General features: G+C 46.6%; 1 protein-coding gene across 5 annotated transcripts in view; it reads left to right on the forward strand.

The window, feature by feature from the left end:
* Positions 1–1,579: 1,579 nt before the first annotated feature.
* Ilrun (inflammation and lipid regulator with UBA-like and NBR1-like domains) overlaps positions 1,580–12,081 on the forward strand; it is an 81,289-nt gene continuing 70,787 nt past the window's right edge. For 3 of the 5 annotated variants that reach the window (XM_048451177.3, XM_085679902.2, XM_085679899.2), the window contains exon 1: positions 1,580–1,953. In XM_048451177.3, coding sequence (XP_048307134.1) covers positions 1,796–1,953 — 158 coding nt within the window. In that variant the 5' untranslated portion in view covers positions 1,580–1,795. Of the gene's footprint in view, positions 1,954–2,598; positions 2,702–12,081 lie in introns of those variants that run through there. The other 2 variants (XM_048451175.3, XM_085679900.2) reach the window with 2 other exon arrangements.

Raw genomic sequence — 12,081 nt, forward strand, 5'->3', positions numbered from 1 at the left:
AATCCCAAATGTGCATGACTCAAAGCCACCCCCCTCCAAAGTATCTCACACAGTCCAACTGACCTATATAATTCACTAGGTAGTGTACTCTGGCCTTAAACTATCGACCTCCCAAGGGCAGGCATGATAGGCCACACCTGGTGGAAGACCATTTGCGTGTGTGTGTGTCTGCTAGTGCACATGTGTGTGGAAGCCAGAGATTATTGTTGGATGTGTCATCTCAAATCCGTTTATTTTTGGAGGCACCAAACCTGGTGGTACTCATTGATTTGGGTAGGCTGCTTGTGATTCTCCTTTCTCTGCCATACCACGAGCCACATGCCATCGCCCCTCCTTTTTTCAAAGAAAGTATCTCCTGACAGGCGCTGGTGGCCCACGCCTTTAATCGCAGCACTCGGGAGGCAGAGGCAGACAGATCTCTGTGAGTTCGACGTCAACATGGTCTACAGAGCAAGTTCCAGGACAGACCATGGATGTTACACAGAGAAACCCTGTCTCAGAGGGGCAGGGGGGAAAGTATCTCACTATGCAGACCTAGAACTCCTATGTAGACCAGGTTACCCAACTGAGACCTGCACCACCACCCTTATAAGCGGGTGCAGAGTAGCTATCTCAGGAACTCAGGTCTTCAAGCTTGCAGTTTATTAAGCCATGGCCCCGGGTGCAGGTCATTTCTTACCCACCCGCTTCTCCGTCCCTAGCTGTATCTGGAAACAGGCTGTGCTGAAAAAATACTTGGTAATAGAACGGGCAAATGGGTCTCTCTACAGCTTTGTAATCTCTTCAATCGGGACCTCAAAGAAGTAGTTAGATACATTGCACACAGCATACAGTCATGCTTGGTCTTGGACTTTAAAGACAGAACTAGATTTGCCGAATTCCCAGGGGTTGACCTGCATTTGCAAGGGATGGGTTCTGCAGCAAGGGTGGCGTTCATCCGGGCCTATGACTGATGCTTGTATCAGGCCACCTTTTATTTCCTGGAGACGCCATGCTAAAGTTGCATAATAACATAAGCAGTCATTCTAAACTCAAGTCAGAGGCCTGGGACCAAGCGTTCGCGGCCGCGTCACTGTGGCAAAGTGTCTTTTTGAAGAAGTCCTGTCGGAGCGGAGGAACACGAGCCGGCTCTTGGGTGCCCTTTGCACTTTGACCTTGCCTCAGTCTCTGTCCCTGAGGTGACTTCTGGTTCCCAATCAGCACAAGAGTGGGGTTGCTTGTCACAGCAAGACATCCCAAGCTCTTGACTGCTCCCACGCAGCGTGGGAACTCGCGCGGGGACAGAGACCCGCCCAGGACCCGCCTCTCCGGCTTCCCGTTTCCTGCCGTGCCCCCACCCCGCTCCACCCCGCCGCGGTGAGGTCACGCGAGAGACGTCACTGACTTATGACGTCACTAAGGGCGGTCCATCGGGGGAGAGGAAGGGGCGGGGCTCGGGTGGCCCCCCACGCGTGCGCATTGGGCGCAGCGCGTGAGGAGGCGGAGGCGGCTGTGTTGCGAGGAGCGGCGGAGGCGGCGGCGGCGGCGGCGGAGGAGGCGGGCGCTGGGGGGGGTGGGAGGGGGGGAGCGCGAGCCCAGAAGCCAGCGAGAGAGGGAGCGAGCGAGCGGTGCGGCGCGGCGCGGCTCGGCGCGCGCAGCCCATGAGGCGGTGAGAGGCCTGGGGCCTGCCTGGGAGCAGCGCGCGCGGCGCCGGCCAGCAGCGGGCCGCCCTTGGTGGGGCCCGGGCCCGGGCGCGGCGGCCGCCCGTGGGGAAGCAGGCCGGGGCGAACGGAGCTGGGCGTCCGGGCCCCCCGCCATGGAGGGCATGGACGTGGACCTGGACCCCGAGCTCATGCAGAAGTTCAGCTGCCTGGGCACCACCGACAAGGACGTGCTCATCTCCGAGTTCCAGCGGCTCCTCGGTTTCCAGCTCAACCCGGCCGGCTGCGCCTTCTTCCTGGACATGACCAACTGGTGAGCCGGCCCCACGCGGAGCCAGCCCCGAGGGAAGGAACACCCAAGCCCGCTGGCGGGACAGGGCAGGGCAGGGCCCAGGCCGGGAGGTGGCAGGGGAGTCCGGGCCCGACGAACGTGGGGAGAGGGGAGAAGTGGTGTGGTCTGGGGGTGAAAAGCACAGGAAACGAGCTTTGTGGAGTATTTTCCTTTTACATAGGTGTGGAGGAACTGGGGATGACAGGACCGTGAGGGAACTCGAGGGAGTGTGTTAGGTGCAGAGGTCGAACCCGGCACCTAACTCGGGTCGTATGGGTGTCCGTCTGAGGAGAGATAAGGGGAAAACAACTTTTTCGGGGCGGGGGGGGCACACACAAGTGACCGTCAGCTGAGTACGTTGAGAAAGGTGGAGTCGTGCCAGGGAGACGGGAGATCTCATGGAGGACCTGAGTGTCAGACCTGGGGCAAGACCTAGGCAAAGTTCCGAAAGTGAGCCGAGCTTGGGGGCGGGAACCTAGCAGGGGTTGGCTGGCCTTGGGAACTTTGACAAGCCTGCTGAGCGCGGGGAGTAGAGGGAAGACGGGCTTCTTTGACCCAACCACTGGAAAAATGGAGGACGGTAACTTAGGCTGGGGACCAAGTGTTTTGGCTTGTTGGTTTGCACAGACTGAAGCGGGTCAGAAGACTATCGTATGGTACCGACGTGTTTCTTGGCTCTGACAGCAACACTTGCTGTTTCTGATAAGCAAGACTTTGCCCTAGTCTCCAGGTAGGGATTGCTGAGTTCACTCGGGGTGAGGGAGGAACTGGAGACCATTAGACTGCCTTTGAAAAGCTCCCAGGTGAAGCAACTAACTAATCGGGATTTGGGTGAAAAGCAAGGAGCTGAGTGCCCTTTGCCCCGTGTTGGGTATTTGATGTCCTGACTTGTGGAATCTTGTTTCTTTTGGCATTCCTCGGACAAACTCCCGTTTATGCCCATGTCCATCAAATGCCCCAAGCAATACCTGAAAAGACGTTGTAAACTTAGATTTTTATCCCTTTCCTAGCCTAGCCCCCGTCCCCATGATCCCATGATGCTTATGTGTAGATGAGAACCGTGGGTGGACTATGTTTTTGTTACTGGTCTTTAAGAGCCAATCATTACAGCAGGAGTGGGGTTGAATTTTTAGGGTTTAGTAAACTTGGAGGCATTGAATGCAGGATACAGTCTTTAGAGTTAAAAAAGCACTTGCGAGTTCTGCTGTATCTTAAAAAAACTTAGAGGTTTATCTTTATTATTTTTGTAATTATGTGTTAGTATGTGCATGTGTGTGCAGGTTCTTTTGGAGGTCAGAGGCATCAGATACATTTGGGCTGGAGTTAGGGGAATTGTGAGCTGCTAGTAGTGGGTGCTGGGAACTCAACTAAGGCCCTCTGCAAGAGCACTGTGCATTTTTACCTGCCGAGCCATCACCAGCTCCTCCGCTTTTACCTTAGGTCCTGAAGATCTGATGCAAAGATTGTAGTTTGCTTTCTGGGCAGCAGCTAGCTGAGTTTGGATCCACACCTTTAGTTCCTGCACCCTGGAGACAGAGCAGCAAATCTCCATGAATTGAAGCCAGCTTGGTCTACATAGCGAGTTCCAGGACAACCAGTGCACATTGAGACCCTGTCTCAAACAACAAAAAATTGCGACCATCAGTTGATGACTGAAACAGAATGACAGGTCATTGACCAAAGTGAGAGGGATATCTCTCTAGTGTGGCTTCTAAGAGGGCTAGCCTTGTGTTGAGTTCTTTGGCCTGCCTGCTTCCCCACTCCCAGCTCTTTTTCCTTTTTTATTTACACTGGGAAGCTTGGCATGTTGTTGACAGTTTGTTAGGAAAAAAACTTTATTTTCCCCAGTTTCTCTTTATTTTCCCCATTGAAATACTGAAGTAAGTTTTTAGTTCACTCATTAGTTTTGGTTTGTTTGAGACAGAGCCTCCACTGTAGCCCGGGCGAGCCTCAAACATGCGCTGATCCTTAGTCTCTTGAGTGCTGGGATTACAGATGTGAGTTATCAGGTCCAGCTAAGTTTTTAGTGCTGTCAGTGTTTATATTTTATTTTTTGTTGTCAGTATTTATTACTACAGTTATTCTGACTACAAAACCCACTTAGTTAGTTTTATATGCTTGAGGGGTATGTGACATCTAAGATTGTTTTGGGGTTTGTGAAAAGTGAGAAACACGTGAGGCACTGTGGCTACGAAAAAGTAACTTAAGAACCTAACTCCCCTAGCCAGATGGTAGTGGTAACACGTTTAATCCCAGCCCTTAGGGGCAGAGGCAGGCAGAGCTCTGTGAGTTTGAGGCCAGCCTGGTCTATGGAGTGAGTGCCAGGATAGCTTCGAAAAGCCATGCCTCGAGGGAAAGAACTAAAACCCAAAAATCTGGCTTCCAGAAGTTGACCTCTGACCTCCATGCACCTGTGTGCAGTAGTCACACAAAGTAATAATAAAGGTGGTAGTTTTTTTGTTTTTAATAATAGGGTCTCTATTATGTAGTTCTGCTTTTTGTTTTGTTTTTGTTTTTTGTTTTTTTTCCGATACACGTTTTCTCTGTGTAGCCCTGGCTGTTCTGGAATTCAGTTTGTAGACCAGGCTAGCCTCGAACTCACAGAGATCTTCCTGCCACTAGCCTCCCAAGTGTTGGGATTAAAGACTTGCACCGCCATCACCTGGCTGTATTTTTTAATTAAAAATTCAAGTTCTCAAAACCCACCAAACCAAAGACCACATCACCAAACTGCTTACGATCTGTACCCCAAGCCACAGGTGGTTGTGCACACCTTTAATCCCAGCACTTGGGGGACAGAGACAGATCCCTGAGTTCAAGGCATGCATGGTCTACAGAGCCAGTTCCAGGACAACCAAGGCTACCCAGAGAAATTGTCTCCAAAAAAAAAAAAAAAAACCCTAAAAGTCAAAGACTTTATTAGATAGCACATAATATTCTTTAACATTTAACTCTGAGCAGATGGAAGGTGAGAAGCAATGTATCAAGTCCTCAAAATGACATAGGTGTGTGAGGTTTGAAATACAGACAGATGGGAGCAAGAAGTGGAGCTTAGATAATGACTGAAACGGTCACGGTAAACCGTTGTTTTACAGTGAAGATCCCAGGTCTTCTAAATGAAACCTAGACTGAAAAGATTATACTGTTCTCAAAAGTAAGGATTTTTATTGTTGTTGCTATTAAAACACTGACTAATAGAACATTTTGGCCTTACATGTTTATCATTTACCTCTTCCTTCATTCAGACAGGGCCTTCATAGTCTAGGCTGACCTGGAGCCCCTGATCTTTCTGCTTCCACGACCTAGGTGCTGGGATTCAGGTGCATGCCCTTCCTGTCCATGAAATCCTCTTGTGTTTTGAGACAGGGTCTCATTTTGTAGAACTGGGCCTGGTCTACAGATAGAGATTCCCCTTGCCTCTGCCTCCCCCTTGCACCACCTCTCTGAGCTCAAAAAGATTTTTTTTTTAATTACCGTTTTTACAAAGCATTTTTCTAGTACATATTTTAGCTGCCAGCAGTGGTGCTGGGATTGGTAGACCTTCACAAAGGTCTCCAGTGACTGTGCCCGATGTAAATAAACTCAGTGTCCAAAGTCGAACTGCGGACTGGGATGGCTCAATGTCTAGAACAGTTGCCAATCACCCTTGATAGTTTGGGTTCAATATCCAGCGCCGGAAAAGCTAAATGGAATGTTTTATTTTTTTTTTAAAGATTTATTTATTTATTTATTATGTGTATAACATTCTGCCTCCATGTCATGTATGCCCACATGCCAGAAGAGGGCGCTAGATCTCATTACAGATGGTTGTGAGCCACCATGTGGTTGCTGGGATTTGAACTCAGGACCTCTGGAAGAGCAGCCAGCGCTCTTAACCACTGAGCCATCTCTCCAGCCTCCCAATGGAATGTTTTATACATGAGTATAATTTCCTACCTATGGAACTTTTTTCAGGCTAGCCACTGGGTTATGAATAAAGAATTTATAAGAAGTCAGGTGTGATGGCACACTTAATCCCAGCACTCAGGAGACAGAGGCAGGCAGATTTCTGTGAGTTCTGTTGGTCTGGGCTAAGTGAGTACTTGTCCTGTATTAAATATATATATATTTATATTTATATATATATATAAAGGCACATTCACCTCTAAACTCACTTCCCATTGTCTAACACATTCTCTTGTTTTTGTATTCAAGTGAAGTTCTCAGCATCTACCTTTTGTGTTTTTGTTGTTTTTTGTGTTTTGAGACAGGATTTTCGTATGTAGCCCCGTTTGTCTGTCTTAGAACTCTAGACCAGCCTGGCTTCTAACTCACAGGGATCCTCCTGCCTCTGCCTCCTCAGTGCTGGGATTAAAGGTGTGCATCCCACACCTGGCAGCACTGTGTTTTAGAGGACCTTAACTTACAGTCAATCATAGACTGATATGTGTGAACATGTAGTTTTCCCACACTAACAGTTGGGACCATGTTGGGTAGTCTTTTTTTTTTAAATTTATGTAGATGATGCTCTATCTGCATGTACACCTTTATGCCAGAAGGCATCAGATCCCACTATAGATGGTTGTGAGCCACCGTGTGGTTGCTGGAAATTGAACTCGGGACCTCTGGAAGAGCAGCCAGTGCGCTTAACCTCTGAACCATCTCTCCAACTTCCAGTATTGGCTGTTATTAGGTTCATGCTGTCCAGTTTAGTGTTAAAATCTCAAAGGCTATCACCAGGGTCTTTATGAAGCACTGGGTTATTTTTTGGCTCACTGACTGTGTTCTACCGTGGGTATAAGCAGGTATTTTTCTAATCTCTGAGAAGGGTACCCCAGGCTGATCTTGAATTTGCTATGCAGTTTATGGTGACCTTGAAATTTTGATTCTCCTGGCTCTACTGAGGTGCTAGGATTATAGGTGAACAGCCCCACGCCTAGTGTATACTGGGCCAAGACCTCGTGGATGCTGTGTAGTAGTCCCGGTTTGGAACAGATGCTTTCTAGAAAAAAACTGAGGATTTCGAGACAGAGTTTCTGACTGTCCTGGAGTTCACTCTAGACCAAGCTGTCCTTGAACTGAGATCCATCTGCCTCACAGGTGTTGGGATCAAAGGAGTGTGTCATCACTGCCTGGCTAAGAAGAACATTCTTGTGCAGTAATGCCCTCCTGTTGTTAGCTTGTTGGAAACTCCATGTTAAGTGAAGGAGGAACCAGAATGATGGAGCTGAAACCTGGTGTGAAAATCAATTTTACTTATAGTTGGACTTTCTTTGGAACACCAGCTCCCAAATATTGACATGCAGACTTTTTATTAATTATGAAAGCTTGGCTTTAGTTTAGGCATGTTCCCAACTAATTCTTAAAACTTAAATAACCTGGTGGTGGTGGCACATACCTTTAATTCCAGCATTTGGGAGGCAGAGACAGATGGATCTCTGTGAGTTTGAGGTCAGCCTGATCTACAAGAGCTAGTTCCAGGACAGGCTCCAAAGCTACAGAGAAACCCTGTCTTGAAAAAAACAAAACAGACAAACAAACAAACAAACAAACAAACAAAAACGGGGCTGGAGAGATAACTCAGTGGTTAAGAGCATTGCCTGTTCTTCCAAAGGTACTGAGTTCAATTCCCAGCAACCACATGGTGGCTCACAACCATCTGTAATGAGGTCTGGTGCCCTCTTCTGGCCTGCAGGCGTATACACAGACAATACTGTATACATAATAAGTAAATAAATAAATATTTTTTTAAAAAGCTACAAGAAGAAACCCTATCTCGAAAAACAAACAGCAAACACATAACTCAACAAACCTTAAATTAACCCATTTATGTTAATCTTTGTTCTGCCACGTGGCTCATTACCTCACCTCAGTACGGTACTTCCACTTTTCTCTGATTGCCTCTGATTATTTTTCAGAGTTCCTGTCTCTGCCTGGAAGTCCCACCTATCCTCCTGCCTAGTTATTGGCCTTTCAGAAAGTGTGTTAGGCAAGTGAGGAAGGAACTAGGCAGATCACAGGTAGTGTTCAAAAAGATTGTCCCAACATTGATAGTCCTGGTGTTTCCTCAACTGATCATAATTCCATTCTTAGTCACAGCCCTATAAATGAGTTTCTGATCTAGTCTCTGGTTTAAAGATAAAACTTGATACTTCAGTCTTCTTTAAAAATAGGTATGAGTCAGGTTAGGTGGGGCATACCTGAAATCCTTGGAGGTGAAGGATTAGTAAATCAAGGTCATCCTCAGCATGTTGGGGTGATGGAGTCATTCATTGATGTGTGTTTACCCTGTGTGCTGCTGAGTTCAACTCCCAGCACCAAGAGAAGAAAAGTGCTAAACACTAGTGTCAAAAGAACCTGAGAGTGCCAACAGGTTATGTGATGATGTTATTCTCAAACTGTTTTCTGAGATTGGGAGTTCCTTCTCTATGTTTTCTTGCGCATTTCTTTTTAAGCAGCACATAAAATGTGTGACTCTGGTATAACAGACCCTTATATCTTATAATACAACATGTTCATTTTAGGGTTTTGTTTTTTGTTTGTTTACTTTTTGTTTCTTGAGACAGGGTTTCATTGTGTAGCCCTGGCTGTCCTGAAACTGACTCAGGAGACCAGGCTGACTTTGAACTCAGGGTCCACCTGCCTCTGCCTCCTAAGTGCTGGAATTAAAGGTGTACGCCACCACTGCATGGATAGGGTTTTCTTCTGAAAAATTGTGTGGGTTCTTATGTGTGCTCTAACCTGCTCTTTAAGGACAGAAGGGTTTGGGTCTTCTGGACCTGGCATTACATGTAGTTGGGCACTGCCAGATGTGAGTGCGAGAATCAAACCCTGGAGCAAGTGGCAAGGCCTCTTAATCTCTTCCCTTTTATCTTGAGCAAATGCTAAATAGCTCAGATTGGCCTTGAACTTGATCCTCCTGTTTGTGCTGTCTGAGTGTCTAAGTTAAAGGAACTTAGAGAAAGTGCATTGCTGTCTTGTTGAAGTGTTTACACTCTGCTGTTACCTCAGGACTTTCACTTCCAGTCACAGAGAAGCATGTACTAGCGTCAGAGTCAGTGTGGGCACAGGTATGTTTATTTTTTTTTTTTACTACTTTTTTATTTGTGTGTGTGTGGGGGAGTGTGCATCTCATCTCAGTAGTGGAGATCAGAGACAGCTTGTGGGAATTTGGGTTCACTTCTACGGTGTGGGTCTTGGTGATTGAACTCAGGTCATGAGGTTCGATCACAAATGCATTCAATCACTAAGGCATCTTCTCGGCCCCAGAGAAGTTTCTTTACCAGCTTCCATCCACCACCAACCCAGAACTCTACTAACAGCAAAAACTAACCACCAGGGAGTATTTTAAAAGTATCTTTATTATTTTAAATTCTGTGCATGTTTCGGTATCTGTGTTGTCGTATGTCCATGTTAGTGCGGGTGCCCGTTGAGGCATTGGATTCCTGGATCTAGAGTTACAGGGCAGTTGTGAGTCAGGCAAGGTGAATGCTGAGAACTGAACTCAGATTCTCTGAATGAGAAGTAAGTTCTTTAACCACTGAGTCATCCTCTAGCCTCTGTCACTAGGCAGTATTTAAGCAAGTATGTTGCCAGGTGGCAGTGGTGCTTAACTCCGACACTTGGGCAGCAGAGGCAGGTGGATCTCTGAGTTAGAGGCGAGCCTGGTTTATGGAGGAAGTTCTGGGACAGGATCCACAGCTACACAGAGAAACCCTGTCTGGAAAAACCAAAAACAAACAAAACCAAAGCCAAATACAAAAACAACAACAAACAAAACAATTTTTTTTTTAAAAAAAAGTATGTTTTGGGCAGATGCTCTCATCAGTGTAAAAGCAAAGCAGAAAACTGTCGCTCCTGTTAGGATTTGCTCTCCGATAGAAAATTCATTATCTGAAGCCATTGGAGGAAAGTTGCATACACTCGGAGATTCCTGTGTCTACAGCTGAGTTACCAGGAAAGGCTCAGAGCACAGTTCAGGATGTGCGAAGGTTTGTGTGCCTGTTGTAGAGTTGTGTTTGGATAGGGATGATGGGGTTGTGAGTGACAAGCTGATTGTTTTTGGTATAGAATATGGTAAGGTGGGTTTCTAAGGGTGAGGAAAATCACTCTCATAAAATTAACTCTTGTTTTGAGACAATCCTGAAGCTCACCTGGCTCCCCTGCCTCTCGCTACCTCTAGCTTGCTGAGGTCACAGGTGTGAGCTAGCAAGCCTGGTGAAGTCACCCCAGTGTGCCCACAGTGCTTTGCAACAGTTACCCCAGAGGCAGCTGCAATCTGTATGTAGTTACCCTACTCCCTCTGGTCCAAACCCCCACCACCATTACTGGCAACTGCCCTCAGTTCTGTTACTTCAGATAGAACTAGTTTATAAATAGAATGATAAAATATTTGACCTTTTATGTCTGGCTTCTTTCTTCCTTTCTCCCATCTCTGCTTATCCTGTCTTTCTCTTTTCCTTTCCCTGTCCTCCAGAGCTTCACACATACTAAGTAAGCACCGAGTCTCTCATTGCATCCCAGCCCTGTGTCTAGCTCTTGTTTGATTTAGCACACCGTTTTCAGGCCGCCATGTTATGTCAGTACTAGTGCTATTTTGAGTGTGTCATTGTGAGCACCTGTTTCGCTTACCTGTCTAAAGCTTCCAGTGGGATTGCTAGGTTGTGACAGTCTTTGAAGACCTGCTAACACTTCATTTCTACAAGAGATGAATGAGAACCTGTCCTAACTTCTTCTCCACATCTTCACCAAGAGGTTTTTTTTTTGTTTGTTTGTTTGGAGACAGTTTTCTCTGTGTAACAGCTCTGACTGTCCTTGATTTCACTCTGGCCTCTGACTCACAGACATGCCTCTGCCTCCACCAATAAAACAGAATCATCCTAGTCAATGTGAAATAATACTTCATACTTCATGATTTTTTAAGTGTTTTATTGTGTGCCTTAGTGCAGATGTGGGTGTGGATGTAAAATTTATAAAATAAAAAATAAAAATACTTTCTCATCCTCTGTGTATGTTGTCTTCCTTGGTGGAGGTCTTGTCTTTTCGCTTGTTTCCCACACACAGCTTGGCCCTCCCAATGGTAAGCCACTGTCTTTTCCTTACAATGTGCTCTCCTTTCTTTCTTGCTTAGAAAAATCACAGGATTTTCTGAAATCGGCACACTTTGGACCAGTCTTTGAAAACTCTCCTCTGAACTCTTATATCTGGCACATAGGCTTGCTGAGGGATGATGCTCCTCAGGGCCTGTGTGCTCCTGAGCATCCTCTGCAGTGTTAGATATAGCAGGTGTTCAGTGAGCATTTGTTGAAGCAGTTCATGGAGGAGATGGGAGAAAATCTTTACTGTTACAGACCTCATCTCACTGTGGAGCCTTGAACACTTGATCCCTTCTCCAGCAAGTGGAAAGGCTTAATGTTATGGCAGTCTATATTTCTTGTTACTATTACTGTTGTATTAGAACAGCTGTACACATTCCATGATGCCAGAGGACAACTTTTGGGAGTCACCTCTCCTTCGTCTTGTGTGCTCCAGGTTGTCCAAGTCCTCAGGTTTTCAAAGCAAGAGTTTATTTGCTGAGCCAACTGGCAAGACCCACTCCTCCACCCTCCCGCCTTTCTCTTGCATTCTTGAAATTGGACGGAGGGCCTCCTGCATTTAGACCAGAGCTCAGCTATGTCCCTATCTTTTTGTGACATGGAACCTTTCTGCCTCAGTCCTCCAATTAGGTGTGCCCTACCCATACATAAAAAAGTCAGGTTGGATTGTACATGTCTGTGATTCTAGTACTTGGGAGGTGTGCTGAGCATCCATACTTGAATGATTTTTCTGTGGTCATCACTGTTAGACACTGTCCACTGAAATGACTTACCAACATAAGATACCTCCAAAGTACCCTCTGGTTGGGTCTCACCTCAGGTCACCCTCCTTTCTCTGGAGCTTAGGAATTACAGGTATGAGCCATAATACCTGGTGCTTGGGTTTTTTGTTTGTCTTCATTATCTCTCTTAACCCATACTAACCTCAAACCTCCTGAAGCTCTGGACTCCGCTTCCCCAGTGCTGGGTTCACAGGCGTTTGTCCCCGTACCCAGTTTATGCATTGGCAGTAATTCTGCTGGCTGAGCCAGTTCAC

The sequence above is a fragment of the Myodes glareolus genome, chromosome 18 (genome assembly GCF_982192425.1).
Source record: "Myodes glareolus chromosome 18, mMyoGla1.1, whole genome shotgun sequence".
In the NCBI taxonomy this organism is placed as follows: domain Eukaryota; kingdom Metazoa; phylum Chordata; class Mammalia; order Rodentia; family Cricetidae; genus Myodes; species Myodes glareolus.